Source organism: Theropithecus gelada, chromosome 16, assembly GCF_003255815.1.
Source record: "Theropithecus gelada isolate Dixy chromosome 16, Tgel_1.0, whole genome shotgun sequence".
Lineage (NCBI taxonomy): Eukaryota > Metazoa > Chordata > Mammalia > Primates > Cercopithecidae > Theropithecus > Theropithecus gelada.
In genome coordinates this window covers 22,641,998-22,668,489 of record NC_037684.1, presented here as the reverse complement: position 1 = coordinate 22,668,489, position 26,492 = coordinate 22,641,998, and the positions used below count along the sequence as shown (strand labels likewise).

Genomic DNA, 26,492 nt, shown 5'->3' with positions numbered 1-26,492 from the left:
CCTTTTTTTTTTTTTTTTTTTTTTTTTTTGAGACGGAGTCTCGCTGTGCTCCCAGGCTGGAGTGCAGTGGCGTGATCTCGGCTCACTGCAAGCTCCGCCTCCCGGGTTCACGCCATTCTCCCGCCTCAGCCTCCCAAGTAGCTGAGACTACAGGCGCCCGCCACCACGCCCGGCTAGTTTTTTGTATTTTTAGTAGAGATGGGGTTTCACCATGTTAGCCAGGATAGTCTCGATCTCCTGACCTCATGATCCACCCGCCTCGGCCTCCCAAAGTGCTGGGATTACAGGCTTGAGCCACCGCGCCCGGCCTAAATGTCTTCTTTTGAGAAGTGTCTGTTCATATCCTTTGCCCACTTTTTGATGGGGTTATTTGTTTTTTTCTTGTAAATTTGTTTGAGTTCTTTGTAGGTTCTGGATATTAGCCCTTTATCAGATGACTAGATTGCAAAAATTTTCTCCCATTCTGTAGGTTGCCTGTTCACTCCTCAAGTACATTTTCTAATTTCCTTTGAGGAGATTGTGTGCTGAAACTGTTAATTTAAAATACTGAAAACTCATGCAAAAAACCTACTTTTGAGTTATTTTAACACATTATAATTTGTGCTTATATTATTTGTTATGAGCTTAATGCAAATAAGTCCTTTACACTGGAAAACAAACGTAGAAACCCTTTACCAATAACTTACCAATCCATAATTTCCAAGCTGGTAACAAAACAAATCAGTTCTCTCATCTTAGCATCACAGAAACTTCATTATGTACACATAGGTTTTTGCTTAGCCAGCCAAGGAAACAAGTACTATAGCTGCCTCAAATAACTAAATTATTCCGCAGCATACTAATTCACCACATGAAAAGCTAATTCCAGAAAAAAACAAGAAAAGTTGACATTTGGTAACTAGGTAAATGTCACATGAAACTTACTGTTTTCTTGAAAGAATCCCCAAGAATTATTCTTTTTTAAAAAATTCTGATTTTCAAAGAAAAATTAAGACATGTTTTCTAAGGTTCATTTCTTTGTCTCAATAATAGCATTGTAATGAAAAACCTAGAAACCCACCTCAGTGTGTCTTTGATGTAATGCATTATATTCCTTCTTCAGTTCTGCTTCTCTTTCTTCAAGTCTGCTAACTGAAATTAAATACATACACTTGATCAAAACAAAATAAGAAATTTACTTGAAATAGTACATGTTTAAACTTAGAACGGGCTATCCATAATCCTTAGCAAGTTTCAGACTCAGTGTTCCATATGCAAGTCTTCACAAAGTCGTGACCTCATTTCATCATCCTTAATAATTAAAACTTTCAGATGAGGGGAATACATTAGATTGGTTCTCTAATATTCCTATATTTATCAGGTCATCCCCCTAAACAGTTTTTTTTTTAACATGATACAGAATTAACTCTTTCAAAAACACAAATCATCTCATCAAAGTTTTAAACTGGGATTAGGGCCCAAATCATTTATTTCCTACACTACTCAAGCTCTTTTTTTTAGCACTGGCAGTTTGTGAAAGTTGATTGTTTATAAGTACTTTTTTGGCTTCAGGTCTTCTCAATTTCAGGGACTCATCTTCTTTTATTTAGCTCCCTCTACTGATGGGTTTTGTGAGTGGCACTGACTTGAGGTAGTGCTCACAGAGTACAACTTTAGGATATTTAAAAAAAAAAAAAAAAGTTTTATTAATAGATCCTGAGGTACAGAATGTCAGGACAGGATTCCACAGGAAAGAATAACTGATAGCAAAGAGGAATGATTCAGGGAGGAGGTGGTATCCACACAGAACCACAAAGGATGAAATTACAGTACTCAAGACAGAAGGTAATGAGAGCATTCCTGACACTGTTACTACAGAGAAGAGAACACAAAACCATGCCAGTGGTGAGGCAGAGGGTGGTGGTGAGGCAGAGGGGAGACTGGCCAGACTGGAGGAGCCCATACTTGGCTAAGGAGCAGTGCGAGACAGTCTGGGGAGAAATAAAGCTAGTGCTAGAGGAGTTTGTCAAGGTACTCATGTATGTCTGTTGGAAAGCCTTAGCATAGATGAAAATGTTCCCTGGGTTTAAGGGTCAGCTGGCTGCAAACAGGCAAGGCTGTGTGTAATCTACAACTGGTGACTGTGGAGGACAGCTGTAGAAGGAACTAGTATGAACTAATACTCTGACAGCAGATATATGAATGTTCTATATGCCTCTTAATATTAACACACCAGACACCAAACAAAACATAGCTTCTGCTGCCCAGAAAATTCATTTTGGGTTTGTGTACCTTTACTTACCATAATTTGTTTAAATATCTTGAAAATATGTGATTAGGAAAACTGTAGCTCTCTTTGTTTTGATTTGTTTCTAATTCAAGCCTATGTGTCGTTGGCTTATTACATTTGCACCACAGAGTAAACACACACTACAGTACCCACGGAGCACATTTTATCATGCCACGCAAATGTTGAGTACATCTGCTGCTCATCTTATCCTTTGGCTGAAAGCGATAATAAGCAAATTTATTATGCAGATGTGTTGTGATAAAATAATAGATGACAAAACCATAAATTAATTTTTAAAATAAATTTAATTCTACGATTTTTATTTAACAACAGGAAATCCAAGCAAATTATGGATATTTAATAATTTCAAAATAAACACTTTCTATTACTTCTTGTCATTTAAGCTGATTAAAAGCTTAAATGAATTCTGAGACTACTGGACAAACCACACCTATTTTCAACTGTTCATCTTTTTGAATCATTCTTTTATTGATAATGTGCAACAAAAACAAAAATTGGATGCTGAGGCTAAAATAAAATCCAACTATCATTCATAACCCTCAATTTCAAATTTGTGCTCAATAGTAGAGACTTATTATTCTTGTCAGCTAATGATATAAATTCATAAATAAATTTATATCACCAACACCACCACTATTAACAGCAGCCAACAATATCAAGTGCTTATTATGTACCATACAGTCCTAAGAACTGCATATAAACTAACTTATTTGAGCCTAACATTAACCTTATGATAAAAGTATTATTATTACATCCATGGTAGAGATGAGGAAACCGAAGCAAATAGGAGCTAAGTAACTTGCCCAAAGTCACACAGATAGGAAATGGCAAAGCAAGGATTCCTATCAGAATCTGGCTCCAGAATCTGTGTTCTCAATTCCCATGCTATACTGCTTCTCAGCAAATACGCCTTTTAATCTGTTTTGTATATTGGAGTTTACTTTAAGATTTCACTTTGGGCAGAGGGGAGTATGCTTCAAACAAAAACTTCCTCTGTTCTTACGGAAACAACCCATTCACAGATACTTTGACACAAAGGCATCAAACTGCCAAGCAAAACGTGTACCCAAGTCAGGGAGATGCACATTAAAACCAACATGCAACACCACCATGCTTCTGAATGGCTACAATGAAAAACTCAATACACCAAGTGCTAGTACGGATGTGGAACTCCTGGAACTTTCATAAACTGTGGTATATGGTTTCATACGCCGGAACTTGGTATGCCCAATTTGAAAACTGTTTGACAAGATTTAATTAAGTTGAATGTTTGCCAACCCTATGATAAAACAATGTCATTGCTAGAAAGCCTATGTATTTGTTCACTGAAAGGCATTTAAAACAATGTTCAAAGAAGCACAGTCTGAAAACAACCCAACTGTCCATCAAGAGTAGAATGGATAAATATTCATGTACTGGAATACTGTATAATGTGAATAAACAAATTATTGCCACATACAACATCATAGACCAATAGCACAAATATGATGTTGAAGGAAAGAAGCAGAAACAAACGAATACAAAATTCAAAGACATAACACAAAACTAATCTGAAATGTTAGAAGTCAGGATAGTAGTTACCTCTGGGGAGGAGTTAGTGATCTGATGTATTTATGTCTGTACAGCCCCAGCCCACCTCAGTTCAAACACAATGGGCATCCATTCACACAGGCACTTTCCTCTGCTTGAATACTCATTCTTTCTTATGTTATCCAACAACGGCTATGAATTCAAGTAGAATGGGATTTAAACAAACTATTTGGAACCATAACAAACAACCTTTGTTGCTCTGACTTTAGCATTCTCAGAGAGAGAACAAAAATGTTACCGAACAGACTGGATAAAGAAAATGTGGTGGCTCACGCCTGTAATCCCAGCACTTTGGGAGGCCGAGGTGGGCGGATCACAAGGTCAGAAGTTCGAGAACAGCCTGGTCAACATGGTGAAACCCCATCTCTACTAAAAATACAAAACTTAGCTGGGCGTCGGGGGGGATGCACCTGTAATCCCAACCACTCAGGATGCTGAGGTAGGAGAACTGCTTGAACCTGGGAGGCGGAGATTGCAGTGAGCTGAGATTGCACCGCTGCACTCCAGCCTGGGTAACAGAGCCAGACTCCATCTTGAAAAGAAAGAAAAAAAAAGAGAAGAACGAGGCTGGGTACAGTGGCTCATGGCCTGTAATCCCAGCACTTTGGGAGGCCGAGGCAGGCAGACCTCCTAGCACTTTGGGAGGCCGAGGTGGGCATATCACTTGAGGCCAGGAGTTTGAGGCTAGTCTGGCAAATGTGGCAAAACCCCATCTCTACCAAAAATACAAAAATTAGCCAGGCGTGATGGCATGCACCTGTAATCCCAGCTACTCAGGAGGCTGAGGCATGAGAATCGCTTGAGCCCAGGAGGCAGGGGTTGTAGTGAGCCATGATTGCATCATCATAGCACTCCAGCATGGGCGACAGAGGGGAAACACTGTCTCAAAGGAAAAAAGAACAAGATAATGTCCTTGAAGCTTTGATACAGTATTTTTTTTTTTTTTTTATAAAAAGACAAAGTCTCTGGCCGGGCGCGGTGGCTCAAGCCTGTAATCCCAGCACTTTGGGAGGCCGAGACGGGTGGATCACGAGGTCAGGAGATCGAAACCATCCTGGCTAACACGGTGAAATCCCGTCTCTACTAAGAAATACAAAAAACTAGCCGGGCGAGGTGGCGGGCGCCTGTAGTCCCAGCTACTCGGGAGGCTGAGGCTGGAGAATGGCGTGAACCCGGGAGGCGGAGCTTGCAGTGAGCTGAGATCCGGCTACTGCACTCCAGCCTGGGCTACAGAGCGAGACTCTGTCTCAAAAAAAAAAAAAAAAAAAAAAAAATTCCTTAAAGTTCTAGTAATCATTTTGTTCTCCTTAAGCATTTTGAATTATTTCTATCATTAATTCCTTCAGGCTCCATTCACAGCTTTCTAACCCATCAGGGTTACTTTTTGCTAAATTTACTTCCATTTGGCATCACAGTCTTACTTTTGCCTCAAAATAACATTTGATAAACTATCAATCCATTCTCTAACCATCTCTTTCAAAAGGTGAAATGGTTGTATTTACTAACCTCATATAAATAATATACATACACATCTGTATTTTTTTATTTAATAGCAACCATTTATCACAGAAAAAGGGCATTAAGCACATGCAAACTACCTGGAGTTACAGATGACTTGTCCCTTCTGTTAATTTTTTTTTAATAGACTTCATGTTTAGAGCAGTTTTAGGGTCACAGCAAAATTGAATGAAAGTACAGAAAATTTCCACATATTTGCAGACCCCCTACACAGGCAACCTCCCCTACCATCAACATCTAGAATCAGAGTGGTATACTTGTTACAATCGATGACCCTACACTGACACATGCTTATCACCCAAAGTATATCAGTTACATTAGGGTACACTCTTGGTGTTGTATACTCTACAGCTTTTGACGAAAATATGACATGTAACCACCATTACAGTATCAAACAAAATAGGTTCACTGCCTTAAAAATCCTCTGTGCTCCACCTGTTCATCCTCCCTACCATCTCCCAAACCTTGACAATCAATTATCTTTTCACTGTCTCCATAGTTTTGCCTTTTCCAGAATGTCGTATAGTTGGAATCATATAGTACCTAGCCTTTTCAGATTGGCTTCTTTCACTTAGTAATATGCATTTGAGGTTCCTCCATATCTTTTTGTTTTTGTTTTTGAGACACAGTCTTGCTCTTTCTCCCAGGCTGGAGTGTAGTGGCATGATCTCAGCTCACTGCAACCTCCACCTGCCAGGTTCAAGCAATTCTTGTGCCTCAGCCTTCCGAGATGTCCAGCTAATTTTTGTATTTTAGTAGACACAGGGTTTTGCCATGTTTGCCAGGCTAGTCTCGAACTCCTGACCTCAGGAGATCCACCCGCCTCCGCCTCTCGAAGTGCTGGAATTACAGGCGTGAGCCACTACACACAACCTACTCCACGTCTTTTCCTGGACGAATAGTTTAATTCTTTTTAGCACTGACTAATATTCCATTGTCTAGATTACCATAGTTTATGCCTGTTATTTTCATAAGAGCTAAAGGTCTTAAAAGTACAGGCCTTAAACATTTACCATCTCTTTCACACACAAAATTTCATGTTTTTAATGCACAAAAAGTGGTATGTTAAGGTATTTTCAACCTACTGTTGCATACTAGAAACTTGTATGCTGGTCGGGCGCAGTGGCTCATGCCTGTAATCCCAGCACTTTGGGAAGCCGAGGAGGGCGTATCTCCTGAGGTCAGGAGTTCAAGACCAGCCTGGCCAAAATGGCGAAACCCCATCTCTACTAAAAATACAGAAAAATTTAGCTGGGCATGGTGGTGCATGCCTGTAATCTCAGCTACTTGGGAGGCTGAGGCAGCAGGATCATTTGAACCTGGGAGGTGGAGGTTGCAGTGAGCCAAGACTGTGCTACTGCACTCCAGCCTGGGCCACAGGATGAGACTCAAAAAAAAAAAAAAAAATGGTGTACTGATGACGTCTATCTTTTCGCTAAGTTTTTGATACAAAATAAATCATAAAGTATACTTAAATTAACCTCTGTCTCAGCTTTTTATATAAATGTATTTTGTCTGTAACCTGTTACATAACAGGCAAAATACTGAATTTTGCAACATCTAAAATAAAAGCAGGCCAGGCATGGTGGCTCACACCTGTAATCCCAGCACTTTGGGAGGCCAAGGTGGGTGGATCACCTGAGGTCAGGAGTTTGAGACCAGCCTGGCCAACATGGGGAAATCCTGTCTCTACTAAAAACAAAAATCAACCGGACATGGTGGCACATGCCTGTAATCCCAGCTACTTGGGAGGCTGAGACATGAGAACTGCTTAAACCTGGGAGGCGGAGGTTGCAGTGAGCCAAGATTGTGCCATTGCACTCCAGCCTGGGTGACAGAGCCAGACTCCATCTCAAAAATAAACAAACAAACAAATAAATAAATAATAATAATAAAATGGAATTTTAAAAAATAAAAGCAGACAAATTATCTCAGGGTAAAAATATCTACATAAATTAGACGTAAATATTATCCTCTAGCATAAGTATTATCCACTTCCATCTTTCTCTCCACTCCAGTAGATGAGTAAATTAGAGCCTGTTCATCTCAGTCTACTTACTCAAGGCCCTTAACTAATTCATTTATCTTTCCCATTAAAATCAAACAGGTTTATCATTCTGCTTAGTTATATTCAGATGTGTCACTGATAGCTAATTATACAAATAAAACAAGATGACTAATATACTACCGACTCCTAGTAGTCAACCACAGCACTGTAAAGACGGTTCAAACATTAAGTTATCTACTTACCCATTTATGAACTAGGAACTAAACAAGTCAAGATGCCAAGAGGAAACCCAAGGAATATCTTCCCAAAGTGGTTGTTCATTATACTCAACTCTTCAAAACTATATTACTACAGACTTTCAGATAGTAAAGTTAGAGTTTTGGTTGTTTCTAGCTCTGGCAGGATATATAGGCAATTGAAACAGGAGTGGAGGGTATCCCATAAAAGAATATTACTCAGTTATGAAAAGGAAGGAAGTACTTGACACATGCTACAACATTAATGAACCTTTATGCTAGGTGAAAGAAGCCAGTCACAAAAGACCATATATTGTATGAGTCTATTATTATGAAATGTCCCAGCTGGGCACAGTGGCTCACGCCTGTAATCTCAGGACTTTGGGAGACCAAGGTGGGCGGATCACGAGGTCAGGAGATTGAGATCATCCTGGCTAACACAGTGAAACCTCATCTCTACTAAAAATACAAAACAAAAAAAAATTAGCTGGGCGTTGTGGCGGGTGCCTGTAGTCCCAGCTACTCAGGAGGCTGAAGCATGAGGAATCCCTTGAATCCGGGAGGGGGAGCTTGCAGTGAGCCAAGGATTGCGCCACTGCACTCCAGTCTGGGTGACAGAGCAAGACTCCGGCTCAAAAAAAAAAAAAAAAAAAGAAAGAAAGAAATGTCCAGAACAGGCAAATCTATAGAGACAAAAATTAGATTAGTGGTTTTCAGGGACTAAGGGGAAGCAGAAAAGCAGGAGTAAGTGTAACAGGTATGAGGGGGTGGTTCTTTTTGGGGTCATAGAAATGTTCTGGAATTAGTGGTGGTGGTTGTACAACCTTGAAAATTGTACTAAAAACTGCTGAATTGTACACTTCAAAATGGTGAATTTTGGCCGGGTGCGGTGGTTCACGCCTGTAATCCCAACACTTTGGGAGGCCGAGGCGGACGGATCACCTGAGATCAGGAGTTCGAGACCAGCCTGGCCAACATGCTGAAACCCCATCTCTACTAAAAACACAAAAAAATTTGCTGGGCATGGTGGCAGGCACCTGTAATCCCAGCTACTCGGGAGGCTGAGGCGGGAGAATTGCTTGAATCTGGGAGGCGGAGGTTGCAGTGAGCCAAGTTCACACCATTGCACTCCAGCCTGGGCAACTAGAACAAAATTCCATCTCAAAATATATATATATAAAAATACATAAAATAAAATGGTGGATTTTATGATATGTGAATTAGATTTCAATTTTCAATTTTATTTTTAAAAAGAGAGAGTGTCTTGCTATTTTTGCCCAGCCTGGTTATGAACTCCTGGGCTCAAGCGATCCTCCTGGCTCCCAAAGTGCTAGAATTACAGGCACGAACCACCACGCCCAGCCTGGATTTCAATTTTTAAAAGGGTCATTTGAAACCTATCCCTTAACGCAAGCATGAGGAAATTACTTAATTTAATAACCTATTTTTTAAAGAAAAAAGTCAAATGGTAAGGGATCAAAAAGAAAATCTCAACATTTATGCTATAAGAGAAGGACATTTAATGAAATGAGTATCTTCCTCAGATAATTCACAGGAGAAAGAATAGGCAGATGGTTGCTAAGCCTTAGGTACAATCATTCCTTCACCTCAACACTTGGGCAAAATAACACACTAATGGCCCCTACTAAGGCTGTTAAGCTGAGGCAAAGACTGGCCAGATGTTAACCAAAACAGTTTTCTTCTTTTGTTTGGACAAATAGCTAGGCTATCCATCCCAGCCCCTGTAGGTAGCCTCTGACTGAGTTATAGCCTATCAAGTAGTAGTAAAAGTGATGTGTGTTACTCCTAGACCTGGTCCAGTAAAAACCCTCCACACACCATGCTCCATGCCCTTTACCCTTCCTCCAACTTAATGCAGGTAAGACAAACTTAGAAGCTATAAAGTGGAAAATGCCCATGTCTCCACAAAAGCCACCCACTTATCTGAAACATCCACTTTTTAAACTTTACATAAGCAAGAAATAACATTTGAGTCATTATATATAATTTTTGTGGCTAGTTCGCTATAGCAACTACAGTTAGCTTAACATATATCAGCTTATAAACATGTACTGAAATCCTCTTAAAAGTTAGCAATCCAAATTCTCAAAGGTATGCTACCCCATTATGCTTTTTTTTTTTTTCCCTCAAGACAGGGTCTCGTTCTGTTTCCCAGGCTGGAGTGCAATGGCACAATCACAGCTCACTGCAGCCTTCACTTCCTGGGCTGAAGCAATCCTCCAGGCTCAAGTGATCCTCCCAAGCAGTTGGCACTATAGGCGTGTGCCACCAGGCCAAGATAATTTTTTTATTTTCTGTAGAGACAAGGTCTCACTATGTTGCCCAGGCTGGTCTTGAAATCCTGGTCTCAAGCACTCCTCCCTCCTCGGCTTTCCAAAGTACTGAGATTATAGGCGTGAGCCATTGCCTCCAGTCCCCATTATGTTTTAAGAATAGTTTACTTTGGCTACTCAGGAGGCTGAGACAGGAGAATTGCTTGAACCCAGGAAGCGGAGGCTGCAGTGAGCCGAGAGCATGCCATTGCACTCCAGGCTGGGTGATGGAGTGAGACTCTGTCTTAAAAAAAAAAAAAAAAAGACCAGGTGCCATGGCTCACGCCTGTAATCCCAGCACTTTGGGAGGCCAAGGCAGGCGGATCATGAGGTCAGGAGATCAAGACCATCCTAGTCAATATGGTGAAACCCCGAGATCAAGATCATCCTGGCCAACACGGTGAAACCCCCTCCCTACTAAAATACAAAAAATTAGCCGGGCATGGTGGCACACGCCTGTAGTCCTACCTACTAGGGAGGCTGAGGCAGGGGAATCGCTAGAACCCGGGATGTGGGGGCTGCAGTGAGCCAAGATTGCGCCACTGCACTCCAGCCTGGTGACACAGCAAGAGCCCGTCTCAAAAAAAAAAAAAAAAAAAAAAGGATAGTTTACATCTGTTATTATAAATGATTTTCTGAATGCTATTGTGGTAGTATATTCTCTCCTGCCTAACACCTACAGCAAGAACCTGAACAGAAACTGTTTTATGACTTTCTGTATTTCATGTTTTCTTTACCTATACTGCGATTCTAAATTTTAGTATTATCTTTGTAGGTACTTATAATATAAATCATATAATACAAAGATCATATATAATTGATCATATAATACATAGAAAATATACACACATATACCGAGATCAAATAATACAAATTCAGAACCTCTCTTTTCTGAAAATACTTACAATAACTCAGTACAACAACATATCCAATGAACTCAGCTTACTCAAGGCCTAAGTCCCATAAGGTAGTATAAACATTTTTGAGAAGTCATTTTAACACGTGGAAGAGCCATTTCTTTAAAGTCCCGAATGCCACTAAGGAATCAGATAAAGGGAAAAGTAAAGGAAGCAGAAGGCAAGGAGAAAGCAGGAAAGAAAAGTCCACCTGGGCAAGGACTATAGACATCCTCAAAAGCCTCAAGTACCATGAAGTTAACCTATACCTATATTGTTGCACTCCATTTGAAGTATATTAAAAGATCATTTCATGTTTAATAGTTTCACGTAAACCTAAACTTCAAAATGATCTCAGGGAAAATTCTAAATCCTTGTCATGTTACTCATCAAAACTAGCTCCAAGTAGAGATTAACTGGAAATAAACAAGATTCTGTTCATCCTACCTATCCCAAAACAACTGACAAGTAACTGTCATTTTAAAAACTGCTAATTTCCTGGGGAGTTAAAAAAAAAAAAAAAAGGCAAATCATGTTACCTAAAAAGAAAAAAAGGTGAGGGGGCAAGAAAAAAGAACTATCAAAAGACAAATCCTAAATTTCCCCTTTATAATAATGAATGGAGATACTTCAGCCTCATTTTGAGCGCTCTTTCTATCCATCTTTCCAAAAAGCAAGAGGATAAGATTAAGGCAGGAAGAGCCACCTGCTCTGCCGGCTCAAAATCAGAGCTTACCTCCTGAGATTGATGGCCTTTGCCAAGTTTGGAACACCTTCCATCTCTGTTGTCTTCTGCCCCATCAGACTGCTGATAGGCCTACGGGGGGAAGAAAGAGAAACAGACCTGCTAGAATGCCATATCCAACTCATTATTTGCCTTCTCAAAAGGAATCATCAGTTTTTACTGTTCCTGGAAGGCAGATAGTCCAACTGTTGCTGGGCCTCAGAAGACTGACATGTGGTCTTTCAGAAACTTCTCCTTGAACAATTTAGCATCGGAAGTCCCAACAGGTAAGCAAGGCCGACTTAAGAGCAAAGAAATCTCAGACAACCACGTCAAAACAGTAATAACCTCTCCTCACCAACTAAGTCCTTTACCATGTCTCTCAACTTCAAAAAATTTTCAGGTATTATATGTTATTAATCAATGACACAATGTGAAATAATACATATTTTAAAGCTACCATGAATCAATGATTATATTCTCAAAACAGAGTAGGATAACTTCAAAGAATTCCAGCGGTAGAAACTTCTAGTGATCCGACAGATCCCTGTCTTGAAGATGTTATCTAAGCCATCCACAACAAAGTTGATGCTTCTCCTACTTGAAGTCTCTATGTAGGGACAGTCCACGCTTTACCTCTGCACATATTCCTGTGTATCACCCTCATGGCCAAGAAATACTTCCTCATGACCAACCAAAGCCAAAAAATTCATTTTCTCTCACTTTATCTTCCAAAATAACAGACAAACAGCTTGCTATACTCCTTACCCATCTCTTTATATGTTTGAAGGAATAATCAAATTATTCATATTTTCCCTGTTCTCTAAGCAAATCACCAAACATCCTTTAACTCTTACTCATAAACTTAATTTTCTGATACCTTTAGTTCTAGATATTAATTATAAATTACAACTTTAAGGTTCTCAATAGACAACACTAGACTACAAAAATCAAAGAGCCCAAATACAGATAATAAAACATAAAACAGCTAAAGACCACAAGTATTACCTAATGAAGCAGAAGTAATGTTAGTGTTTGCAAAAACTATCTTGTGCCTAATTTTCTAATTTCCCACTCATATGGAGACTCTAAATAAGAAAGAGCTGCTATATATTGTTTATTAAACATATATTCTTAATATTGCAAAAAACTAGATTCTGATTAAACAGACTAAAAGTAGCTTTCTAAGTAATTAACTTCCTAGTCATTCTTTTAAAACCAAAAGATATAATTCAAACTCCTAAAGCTGCCTCATTAAAAAATACTTTCAACACAAATACATATGATCATTAAAATATATATATATATAAAATCATTGTAATCTACTTTTATCATTCTTAAAATTATATAGAAGGAATTGCCTATTGAGATAGAACTAAAATGGAAAGAGTGTCCTATTACAGTATTATTCAATTTTTCCAAAATACTAACATTCATTGCTAATCATGAAGCACAGTAAAGGATCTGATAAAGTTTTGTACAAGCCTGAACGTATTTTTTTAGGTGATTTGAAAAACAGTGACAGAAAATATTTAGGCTCTCTCAAATATTAACTTTGACATGAAATGACACCTGGCAACTTTAAAATGGTTTATGTGCTGTGAAAACTCTTAATCTGTCAACCACCTTGTGTTGAAGGTCTGTTTTAAGCCATTTATTCCTTTAAAATAAAAATTACATTATTGTTTATGTTAATATCTCCCCCAACTTTCTAACTAGTGGAGTGTTTATTCTTATGACCAAGAAATAAGAAGTGTTTTCCTTCCCATACTAATGTTTCAAAGTGAAGGCCTGAAGGTATTTTATTAGACTAAGATCTTGATACAAGATGTAAAAAGCAAAGGAATCTTATATGGGGGACGAAAAGGGTAGAAACATCAGAGTATAAGGATCTAATACATTTGACTTCAGTGCCAACAACATTTTTCCATTTAATTCAAAAAAATGAATTTTCATTTAAAAGAAGGAAGGGCAGAATTAAAGAAGAGTCTAAATATAATAGCCATGGGTGTAGTGGCATGCGCCTGTAATCTCAGCTACTCAGGAGGGCTGAGGTGGGAGGATCGCTTAAACACAGGAATTAGACCCCCATCTCTTAAATAAAAAAAAAAAACAAAAAACTGTACTCCCCCCAAAAACATAGCCACCAAATTAAGAAGTACCCACTCAAAAAAAAAAAAAAAAAAAAAAAAAATTCACTGTCATCTAAATCTTTTCATCTTCTCCACAAAAGGCAATGGCTCTATACTCAGGGAAAAATAACTTGTAAATTCAAGAAGCCTGAGGGTAACACAAGCTTCCTAAGAGAGAACCAAATAATAGATGATTCTATATCAGCTGTGTGTGCTAATATGTTGTAAATAATGGTTCAAATTCATACGTTACGGGCCGGGCGCGGTGGCTCAAGCCTGTAATCCCAGCACTTTGGGAGGCCGAGGCGGGTGGATCACGAGGTCAGGAGATCGAGACCATCCTGGCTAACATGGTGAAACCCCGTCTCTACTAAAAATACAAAAAACTAGCCGGGCGTGGTGGTGGGCGCCTGTAGTCCCAGCTACTCGGAGGCTGAGGCAGGAGAATGGCGTGAACCTGGGAGGCGGAGCTTGCAGTGAGCCGAGATTGCGCCACTGCACTCCAGCCTGGGTGACACAGCGCGAGACTGCGTCTCAAAAAAAAAAAAAAAAAAAAAAAAAACAAATTCATACGTTACGACAAGCAAAATGGAATTTGCTACTAACCCTTACTTCTCCAATTCTATTCACATTAGAAGTGGCCAAACTATTATATGCCAAGAACCACTAAAGTTCCTTGACCTACTTCCTTAAATATATTCTAAGAAAACTACCAACAGAAGGGAAAACTTACAGATGTAAAAAAATATTTACTGCAATATGATTCAGTATACCAGGAAAAATGACCAACCAACCAACAGAAGTTTTTGGTTTTTGTATTTTAAGTTTCTTACATTTATTTTACCGAGTCACCTCTTCATTCCACAAAGGATTTGAGATAGCTTACAATAGAGCATAATATATTCATTATACATGTATAAAACGTGGATCAAGAAAAAAAACAATTTAAATATGCCAACCAGGTAAGGTTCAAACTAGTTGTTATGGTTGCATTTCAACATTTGTTCTGTTTCTGGGTTGCCATGGTAAAAAATGCAGTGGCCATTAAATAATTCTCATTAGAGGAAAAACTAAAGCATAGTCCTCAGGGAAAACAAAAATTGTTAATAGATGGCATAGCTTCTGGATGGTGAATTTATGTGGACATAAAAAATAATAATAAAGATTATACAACAAGGAAAAATACTTACGATAATGTTAAGGAAAAGATACGAATTAAATATACATTCTAACTGCAATGATATAAAAACATAATATATAGGGAAAAAAGACTAGTAGGCCATATACATAATCTTCCCCTTCCTCCCCACACCAAACTACGATTTCTTTGACCACAAGGACCATATTATACTCTTGTGTACCACAACCATACCTAGGCAGAATGCTAGGCATACTGGACTAGTTTAATATTTTCAACTGTATTAAAATATCTATACTTGCTTGACTCAAATTTTAGATAATACTTGGCGTACAAGATAGAAATACACAACACACAACAGAGACAATGAATATAAAAAGTACTTTCTGACAAAGACCTATTACTGTCACACTATGAACGGCAAAGTTGATTACACTCCTTACACACTTGAAAAGTGCCAACAAGGCTTTCTCAATTCACAACTTCCTTATTCCACACAATATCGATTACAGACTCTTCCTTAAGGTTCATATTAATTAACAGGAAGTATTATTGCTACTCCTAGATAAGGAATAATATACAGCATTTTAAAAAATCCTTTATTCATGTTGGAAAAAGTAAAAAATATTTCTTATATTGGTTTAGATTTTGAAAAGTAATCAGAAATCTCCAAAATCAAACATGATCAAAAATTGTTTAAAAATGTATTATAGACTCAACTTCTCAACATTGTTAAATCATGCAACGTGATAGATTCCACACTGTCAAAAGCTGTAAAGTGTATCTTTTAATTCAGTTCCTATTTCTTTACCTTTTCTTGCTTCTCAAATAGCAAATAACTTTAACCAAAATTTCCCCTTTTAACAAAGGAAGTAGTCTTTAGAGCAGAACTTGAATTTTCATTGTGGCTATTTTTTAAAAGGGATATGTGCCCTAAAATACGTTCATGAGAATTGACAAACTCAGTCTTTTAAAATTAAAGACACTAACACACTGTACAAATATAAACACAAAAACTAGAAAAGGTACAGTTAGTTATCATCCAGCACTCAAACAAATGGCACTCAGCAAAAAAACTGTATCCACCTCTCCTCCCACTACAGATACTGCCAACAGTCATCTCAGTGGCCCTAAATAAATGTTTATTTTAAAATAAATGTTGGGTTCCATTTACTTTATCACAAAATTCATATTTTTTTTGTTTTAGATGGAGTCTTGCTTTGTTGCCCAGGCTGGAGGGCAGTGGCTCAATTTTGGCTCACTGCAACCTCCGCCTCCCAGGTTCAAGCATTTTCCTGCCTCAGTCTTCCAAGTAGCTGGTATTACAGGCAAGCGCCACCATGCCCAGCTAATTTTTGTATTTTTAGTAGAGATGGGTTTCCCCATGTTGGCCAGACAGATCTTGAACTCCTGACCTCAAGTGATCCACTCACCTCGGCCTCCCAAAGTGTTGGGATTACAGCTGTGAGCCACTGGGCCTAGTCTCATATTTTATTTAAAAAACAAAAAATCAGGCTGGGTGTGCTGCTTCACGCCTGTAATCCCAGCACTTTGGGAGGCCAAGGCGGGCGTATCACCTGAGGTCAGGAGTTCAAGACCAGCCTGGTCAATAGGGGTGAAACCCCATCTCTACTAAAATACAAAAATTAGCCAGGTGTGGTGGCACACACCTGAAGTCCCAGCTACTCAACAAGCTGAGGCAGAAAGAATCGCTTGAACCTGAGAGGCAGAAGTTGCAGCGAGCTGAGATTGCGCCACTGCACTCCAGCCTGGGTGACAGAGCAAGACTCTGTCTCAAAAAAAAAAAAAAAAAAAAAATTCAGTTATATTAAGATTAGATAGCCCAGATCATCTGTTTTCTATTACACCAAACAAGAATTAATGAATTCCTGACATAACATCTATTTAAATTTGTTTTCGTCTTTTAAAAAGCACTCATTCCCGGCCGGGCGCGGTGGCTCAAGCCTGTAATCCCAGCACTTTGGGAGGCCGAGACGGGTGGATCACGAGGTCAGGAGATCGAGACCATCCTCACTAATACGGTGAAACCCCATCTCTACTAAAAAATACAAAAAACTAGCCGGGCGAGGTGGCGGGCGCCTGTAATCCCAGCTACTTGGGAGGCTGAGGCAGGAGAATGGCATGAACCCAGGAAAATGGCGTGAACCTGGGAGGCGGAGCTTGCAGTGAGCTGAGATCTGGCCACTGCACTACAGCCCGGGCGACAGAGCGAGACTCCGTCTCAAAAAAAAAAAAAAAAAAAAAAAAAAAAGCACTCATTCCCAATCTTGGTTTTCCAATAGTATAGGGAACTAATGACACTTCAAGATGACTTCCTACATCACCTTTTTAAAAACTAAGAAGTTTTTAGACTATGCGCAGTGGTTAATGCCTGTAATCCCAACATGTGGGAGATCAAAGTGGGCAGATTGTTGAGTCTATGAGTTTGAGACCAGCCTGGACAACATGGCAAAACCTTGGCTCTACAAAAAATACAAAAATTTGGCCGGGCACAGTGGCTCATGAACGTAATCCCAGCACTTTGGGAGGCCGAGGTGGGCAGATCACCTGAGGTCAGGAGTTCGAGACCAGCCTGGCTAACATGGTGAAACCCCATCTCTACTTTAAAAAAATGTAAAAATTAGCCAGGCGTGGTGGCGGGCGCCTGTAGTCCCAGCTACTCGGGAGACTGAAGCAGGAGAATGGTGTGAACCCGGGAGGCGGAGCTTGCAGTGAGCCAAGATAGCACCACTGCACTCCAGCTGGCACGACAGAGCAAGACTCCATCTCAAAAAAAAAAAAAAAAAATTGGCCACGTGTGGTGGCATGTGCTTGTAGTCACAGCTACTCAGGGATGAGGTGAGAGTACTGCTTGAGCCTGGGAGGTTGAGGCTACAGTGAGCCATGATCCTACCACTGCATGCTAGCCTGGGCAACAGAGCTGGAATGTCTCAAAAAAATTAAGAAATAAGTAATATTTTAAATTAAAAATAAGAAGTTTTGATTCATATTGGAGATTAAAAAAAAAAAAAAAACACTACGGTGGTAAAGTGAAAAAACAGTCAAATAATTTAAAACAGTCAAATAATTTCCCCCCAGAAAAACTGGGGGAATGTTTAAGTGTGGTAAAATAAAAACTACGAAGAAAATTTAAGATATACTTAGAATTCATATTACACCAGTTAAGGCTTAGAAAAAAAAACAGAAGAAGAGAAAGGAAAACAATTTGCTAGAAAAGAGAAAAAGACTGCAAGATCTCAAAAACAGGAGAAGTGAGTAAGTTCCAAAGCATTAATTAATAAAAGATGACTCAGGCCAGGCGCGGTGGCTCACGCATGAAATCCCAACACTTTGGGAGGCCAAGGTGGGCAGATCACAAGGTCAGGAGCTCGAGACCAGCCTGGCCAATATGGTGAAACCCCATCTCTACTAAAAATACAAAAATTAGCAGAGTGTGGTAGTACATGCCTGTAATCCCAGCTACTCAGGAGGCTGAGGCAGGAGAATTGCTTGAACCCGGGAGGGAGAGGTTGCAGTGAGCCGAGATGGTGCCATTGCACTCCAGTCTGGGCAACAGAACAAGAGTCCAGCTCAAAAAATGACTCAGTTCATGGAAAAAGATTTTGTGTTATCAACTTTGTGCATCTGAATGGTCAATTTTGATTAACCACAGTTTGTAAGTTCCTTAATTGTTCTTTATACAGTAAGCTTTATTTCGGAATGGAACAGCAGACTCCCAGGAGGAGAAATTCTTTGGAGGATAATATATTCATAACAAAAATAAAGTTTTTAGATCAAATTAAGCTCAAGATCACATCTAATACTTGATAAAGAATTTCTTCCTCCCTTCCCTAGAGTATTGTCAATTATTTTTAAATGATCTAATTTTTATAAAGTCTTCGAATTAAAATGGAAAACATAATTAATGCTTTTGGAGAGAGGAATGAGAAGACGGATACCACAGAATATGACAATTCCAAAAAAGGTATGACTCTCTGGACTGGATAACAAATCTGGGGCAATGAAAAAAAAAAAAAACTGACATACTCAAATAGTCTCCTAAATTGATTACCTCCCTTAATTAAGAAACCACTAGGCCGGTCACAGTGGTTCATGCCTATAATTCCAGCACTTTGGGAGTCCAGGGCAGGTGGATCAACTGACGTCAGGAGTTCAAGACCAGCCTGGCCAACATGGTGAAACCCCGTCTCTACAAATACACAAAAATTAGCCAGGCATAATGACAGGTGCCTGTAATTCCAGATACTCGGGAGGCTGAGGCAGGAAAATCGCTTGAACCTGGGAGGTGGAGGTTGCAGTGAGCCAAGATCATGCCATTGCACTCCAGCCTGGGCAAAAAAGCCAGACTCCATCTCAAAAAAGAAAAAGAAAAAGAAAAGAAAAGAAACCACTATATTTTGTTTACATTTACTAGAAAGGATCAGGAAACAGATTTTTTAAATTGAGTAATAAAAGGGCTAATATATGTGAAATAGTCATTCACTCCACTTAGATACTTTTGTGAAAAAAAGCACTATCTTCTGCTTTTTTGAGTGTGAGACATTTTAAAGGTACTTTGATATCAAAAATGCAATTTCAAGTACAAGGTAATTCTTCCTCTAATCACAGAAGACAAGTACTTAATGCATAAAAGGATTTTAGACAAGGAATTCCTTTCTAAGTCAAAAAAGCAATTCTGGTCGAGCACAGTAGCTTACACCCGTAATCCCAGCACTTTGGGGGGCTAAGGTGCAAGGATCACTTGAGACCAGGAGTTCGAGACGAGCCTGAACAACATAACAAAACCTGGTCTCTACAAAAAATTTTAAAATTAACTAGGCATGGTGGCTTATGCCTGTAGTTCCAGCTATTTGGGAGGCTGAGGTGGGAGGATCACTTGAGCCTGGGAGTTTGAGGATGCAGTCAGCTATGATCGTGTCACTGTACTCCAGTCTGGGAGACAGAGCCAGACTCTGTCTCTAAGAAAAAAAGAAAAAGATCCAGCACTTTGGGAGGCCGAGTGGGTGGATCATGAAGTCAGGAGATCAAGACCATTCTGGCTAACACAGTGAAACTCCGTCTCTACTAAAAATACAAAAAATTAGCTGGGGGTGACGGCAGGTGCCTGTAATCCCAGCTACTCGGGAGGCTGAGGCAGGAGAATCACTTGAACCTGGGAGGCGGAGGTTGCAGTGAGCCGAGATCGCACCACTGCACTCCAGCCTGGGCGACAGAGCAAGACTCCATTTCGAAAAGAAAAAAAGAAAAAGAAAAAGAAAAAAAAATTTTTTTTCAGGCTGGGCAAGGTGGCTTATGCCTATAATGCCAGCACTTTGGGAGGCTGAGGCAGGTGGACTGCTTTGAGCTCAGGAGTTCAAGACCAGCCTGGACAACATAGTGAAACCCTATCTCTACAAATAATACAAAAATGAGCCAGGCATGGTGGCTTATGACCGTAGTCCCAGCTACTCAGGAGGCTGAGGCTAGAGGATCGATTGAGCCCAGGAAGCATAAGTCACGGTGAGCGGAGATCCTGCCACTGCACGTTAGACAGATTGACAGACTGAGATCCAGTTTCAATAAATAATAATAATTTCTTATTGAAAACTTGGTACCCAGGCTGGGCACGGTGGCTCACGCCTGTAATCCCAGTACTTTGGGAGGCTGAGGCAGGTGGATCACCTGAGGTTGGGAGTTTGAGACAAGCCTGGCCAACATGGTGAAATGCCATCGCTACTAAAAATACAAAAATTAGCCAGGCATAGTGGCGCATGCCTGTAGTCCCAGCTACTTGGCAGGCTGAGGCAGGAGAATCGCTTGACCCCAGGGGGCGGAGGTTGCAATGAGCCAAGATCACACCACTGCACTCCAGCCTGGGTGATAGAACAAGACTCCGTCTCAAACAAAACAAAACAAAACAAAACAAAAAAACAGAAAGAAAACTTGGTACCCTACAGATATCAACAAGAAAACTTAATACGTAAAACAATGAAAGGTAGGCTGAGTCTGTCAACTGTGCCTTTAGTGTTTGGTTCTAAAATATTATCTAATCCCTTCAGGCCAGGCACAGTGGTTCATGTCTGAAATCCCAGCACCTTGGAGCCCAGAAGTGTAAGACCAGCCTGGGCAACATAATGAGATCTTGTCTCTGTCTGTCTGTGTCTGTCTATCTATCTATCTATCTATCTATCTATCTATCTATCTATCTATCTATCTATCTCTATCTATCTATCTATCTATCTATCTATCTATCTATCTATCTATCTATCTATCTAAGACAGAGCTTCGCTCTTGTCGCCCAGGCCGAGTGCAATGGTGTGATCTTGGCTCACCGCAACCTCCGCCTCCCAGGGTCAAGTGATTCTCCAGCCTCAGCCTCCAGAGTAGCTGGGATTACACGCATGTGCCACCATGCCCAGCTAATTTTGTATTTTTAGTAGAGACAGGGTTTCTCCATGTTGGTAAGGCTGGTCTCAAACTCCTGACCTCAGGTGATTCGCCCGCCTCAGCCTCCCAAAGTGCTGAGATTACAGGCGTGAGCCACCATGCCTGGCCTTGTCTCTATCTTTAAAAAAGTACAATCAAATTAGGATTTAAATATTACATTCAATAGTTAAATTTTCTTTCTTGAACAGAAAAGGCTCAACTCTTGAAATGTACCAAAAGCTTGCAATTGCCACAAGACCATTTCTCCAGATGAGTGGTACTTATAGTAATGCGACTCCAGTGCTATATCTATTAGTGGATGCCCTGTGGAGTCACATCATGCAGTGCTCTAAGACTTCAAATTTTTTTCTTCTTTTGAGACAGGGTCTCACTCAGCCTGGAGTGTAGTGGCGCAATCTCAGCTCACTGCAACCTCCACCTCCCAAGCTCAAGCGATCCTCCCACCTCAGCCTCTCAAATAGCTGGGACTACAAGTGTGCACCACCACACCCAGCTAATTTTTGTATTTTTTTTTTTTTTTTTTTTTGAGACGGAGTCTCGCGCTGTGTCACCCAGGCTGGAGTGCAGTGGCGCGATCTCGGCTCACTGCAAGCTCCGCCTCCCAGGTTCACGCCATTCTCCTGCCTCAGCCTCCGAGTAGCTGGGACTACAGGCGCCCACCACCACGCCCGGCTAGTTTTTTGTATTTTTAGTAGAGACGGGGTTTCACCATGTTAGCCAGGATGGTCTCGATCTCCTGACCTCGTGATCCACCCGCCTCGGCCTCCCAAAGTGCTGGGATTACAGGCTTGAGCCACCACGCCCGGCCTAATTTTTGTATTTTTGATAAGAGATGGGGTTTCACCATGTTGTCCAGGCTGGTCTCGAACCCCTGAGCTCAAGCAATCTGCACGCCTCAGCCTCCCAAAGTGCTGGGATTACAAGTGTGAATCATCGCGCCTGGCCTCGTTTTCTTAATTTTTTTTTTTATCATAAAGACACGATCTCGCTATCCTGCTCAGGCTAGTCTCAAACTCCAAGGCTCAAGCAATCCTCCCACCTTCACCTCCCAAAGTGTTGGGATTACAGCTGTGAGCCACCACACCCAGGCAACCTCAAATTTCTGTGGAAGAAATCACAGAAGTCACTCAATGTATTCAATGTTAACAAAGGTATCCAACAACTCTGGGTATCCACAAGTCTAAAAACACAAAGCATGACACATGGCTCATTTTGTCTCGCTAAAGTTGGCTTCTGTTACCAAACATCCATTGGCCCTCTTCTAGGACATCTGCTTAATAGCCACTTGAGCTCTCCTTGAATTCCAGAACACTTGAACTCCAGATTTCTAGTGGTTTTAATTTAGCTCTATTCCGTCTTTCCAGAGTACTAGAGAGAGAACAGTCAGTTCTCACACATGCTCCAAGACTGCTGGCAAAGGCTTTCCATCATGAATGGCTGTACCTTTATAGCTGGTGTCACTATGTAGTCTTAATGAGTAATGTGGATAGAGTAGCTACCTGGCCATCCTTTGCTCCCTAGGATTCTGAAAGTTTACAATGCTGGGAGAGAAAGGCAGAGAACTGTCTGCTTACCTACATCAGACATGAAAATAGGCCATAAAGTTTCTCACCTTTTTTTTTTCTAATTTTGACTTAATTAGGTCTGTTTTTATTAGCCAAAAGGGGAAAATCATCCTTGAGGTTTGAAACAATAATTTTAAAAACCAAGAAAACATGCAATTATATTAAAAATAAAATGATTCTGAAAAACGAAGTTCTGTTCCCCCAAATGGCCCCACTTTTCCATTAAAAAGGAGCAAAAAAGAGGATTCAGTACTTTTTCTCTAGTATCTAATTACATGCTTAGGTCATTTTTAAATACATACTTCAAAGTTTATCTTACATTTTTACATTTCAAAGCAAAACAGAAAAAATGGAACTTCGTGTACTTGCTCAAAATTAGAGGAAATGATCCACACGCACACACTTGCATAATGATTACAGCATAACGTTACCTGCAAACAAAGGCTGAGAGCTAAACTGAAGAAGTTGAGTCTGATAGGTTTAGTCACTTCTGCATACATGGGCACCATGTGAAAATGTGAATAAACAAGAACTAACCCTAGTTCCTAGGTCTCACTCCAGTCTGGGATGACAATTCCAAGTTTGTATTTAGAACCTTAGTCAAATTTCAGGATGAGTCATTGCACCATTAGAGCCCACTCTTTTTTTTTTTGGCGGGGGTGGGGTGGGGGAACACAGTTTCATTCTGTTGCTCAGGCTGGAGTCCAGTGGCACCATCCTGGCTCACTGCAGCCTCCGCCTCCCAGGTTCAAATGGTTCTCATGCCTCAGCCTCCCAAGTAGCTGGGATTACAGGTGCGCACAACCATGCCCAGCTAATTTTTGTATTTTTAGTAGAGATGGGGTTTCACCATGTTGACCAGGCTGGTCTTGAACTCCTGACCTCAAGTGATCCTCCCACCTTGGCCTCCCAAAGTGCTGGGATTACAGGCATGAGCCACCACGCCTAGCCGAGCCCAGTCTTTAGTGTACTTATGAGAAGAAATGTTTTACTTACTCTGGTCAGCATAGTTTTTTGCTTTGAGCTCAAGTTGTCTTGTTTGAGATTCTAAAGATTCCACTCGGGTCTGTAAGTCCTTTTTTTCCTGTTCTTGAGAGTCTTCAAATTCAATGAATTTCTAATAAAGAAGAAAAATATAAATTTCATCAGAGAAATTAAACGTTACATTTTCAACTCCTATATTTCTTGAAATCAATAATCACAATTAGGTATCAACTACTTAGATCTCAGAATTATGAACTTGGGTTGATTTTTAGTTTTTCTATAAAAATTAAGTTTTAAAAAGCTCCCAAATATAGAAGAAAAAAAATAAAATAATTAAGGTGTTTCCACTTCATATTATAGGCATTCCATATAAATACATATCTTCCTACAAATATATAAACTCTTTTGTATACTTGCATATGCATCTTGATTTGCAGACAATTAAAAAATCTATAACATGTACAACAGAGAACAAAAGAATGATGGAATACTCAATAAATATTTGTTAAATGGTTGTGTGATTAACAGTCATAGATTCACCTGAACCATGGAGTTTAAATTCCTAAGAAAAGGACGTGTTCTAGGAATAACTGCACCACTCAAATCTAACTTACCAAACCTGTTCTCATCAACTACAGTAACACTAAGTGCAATCATTAAATCTCGGTCTTCATCTTGATTGTTGTATCAGCAACATCTGACAAGTAAGTGATTGCTCTCTCCTTAAAACTTTTTTTTTTTTTAATTTGGCTACCAGGATATTTTCTTGTTTGCTGCTGGTTCTTGGTCTTCTTTGGTAGCACCACCTTTTCTCCCCAACTTCTCACTCTGTCCTGGGACACATCTTCTCTTCCTTGTTTACACTTATTCCCTAGTGATCGCATCCAGTTTCATGGCTTTAAGTATAAACTACATGCTGACAACTTCCAAATTTCTATCTCTAGCCCAGACCTGAATTCCAGATTTGTATGTCCAACTGCCTACTAGACAACTTCAATTGGATGTCTAAAAAGCATCTTAAGGCTGGGCATGGTGGCTCACGCCTGTAATCCTAGCACTTTGGGAGGCCAAGGTGAGCAGATCACGAGGTCAGGAGTTCAAGACCAGTCTGGCCAACATGCTGAAACACTGTCTCCACTAAAAGTACAAAAATTAGCTGGGCATGGTAGCGCGTTCCTGTAATCCCAGCTAATTGGGAGGCTGAGGCAGGAGAACTGCTTGAACCGAGACCCGGGAGGTAGAGGTTGCAGTGAGCTGAGATTGTGTCACTGCACTCCAGCCTGGGCTACAGAGCAAGACTCTTATCTCAAAAAAAAAAAAAAGTATCTTAAACTGAGCATATGAAAACTTGCTCCTCTCCTGGTCTTCTCTAGCTCATTAAATTATTGTGGTCAGTTGCTCAGGACCAAAACACTGGAGTCAGCTTTGACTCTTCTGTTTCTCTAGTACCTCACATATCCAATCCATCAGCAAATCTACCTACAGATCTGACCGCTTTTCATCATTTCCACCACCATCCTGGTGTGTGCCACCATCATCTAATACCTGGATTACTGCAACAGTGAAAGTCTCCTAATTAGTCTCCTTACTTCCACCTTACCCTCTACAATATATTCTAGAGGATCTAGGAGGATTCTTTAAAAAGAAAGTCAGCCAGCCTGGCCAACATGGTGAAATTCGGTCTCTACTAAAAAATAGAAAAATTAGATAGGTGAGGCCGGGCGTGGTGGCTCACGCCTGTAATCCCAGCACTCTGGGAGGCCGAGGTGGGCAGATCAAGAGGTCAGGAGATCAAGACCATCCTGGCTAACATGGTGAAATCCCCGTCTCTACTAAAAATACAAAAACATTAGCCAGGCGTGGTGGCAGGTGCCCAGTCCCAGCTACTCAGGAGGCTGAGGCAGGAGAATGGCAGGAACCCCGGAGGCGGAGCTTGCAGTGAGCCTAGATCACGCCACTGCACTCCAGCCTGGGTGACAGAGCGAGACTCCGTCTCAATAAAAATAAATAAAATAATAAACATTAGCTGGGCGTGGTGGCAGACTCCTGTAATCCCAGTTACTGGGGAGGCTGAGGCAGGAGAATCGCTCGAACCCAGAAGACAGAGGTTACAGTAAGCTGAGATCGCGCCACTGCACTTCAGCCTGGGCGACAGAACAAGACCCCCTCTCAAAAAAAAAAAAAAAGGAAAGAAAGTAGGCCAGGAGCGGTGGCTCACGCTTATAATCTCAGCACTCTGGGAGGCCGAGGCAGGCTGATCACCTAGGTCAGGAGTTCGAGACCAGCCTGACCAACATGGAGAAACCCCATCTCTACTAAAAATACAAAATTAGCCGGGCCTGGTGGTGCATGCCTGTAATCCCAGCTACTTGGCAGGCTGAGGCAGGAGAATTGCTTGAACTCGGGAGGCAGAGGTTGAGGTGAGCCGAGATCATGCCATTGCACTCCAGCCTGGGCAAAAAGAGCAAAACTCTGTCTCAAAAAAAAAAAAAAAAAGTAAAAACAATTTACTCCGCTGCTCAAAACGCTCTAGTGGTTTACATTCTTTACCATAGCCTCTAAGGATCTACACAATATGCTTCCACCATTCTCTTACTTCTTTGACATCATCTCCTATTTCTCTTCCTACCC

At 40.5% G+C, this 26,492-nt stretch overlaps 1 protein-coding gene across 5 annotated transcripts in view; it reads right to left on the bottom strand.

Moving 5' to 3' along the window:
- SPAG9 (sperm associated antigen 9) overlaps positions 1-26,492 on the bottom strand; it is a 161,974-nt gene that overhangs the window by 97,919 nt on the left and 37,563 nt on the right. For all 5 annotated transcript variants that reach the window (XM_025361326.1, XM_025361328.1, XM_025361327.1 and 2 more), the window contains exons 2-3: positions 23,874-23,994; positions 1,061-1,131 (exon numbers count right to left, since the gene is read on the bottom strand). In XM_025361326.1, the coding sequence (XP_025217111.1) occupies positions 1,061-1,131; positions 23,874-23,994 (192 nt within the window). The remainder of the gene's footprint in view (positions 1-1,060; positions 1,132-23,873; positions 23,995-26,492) is intronic.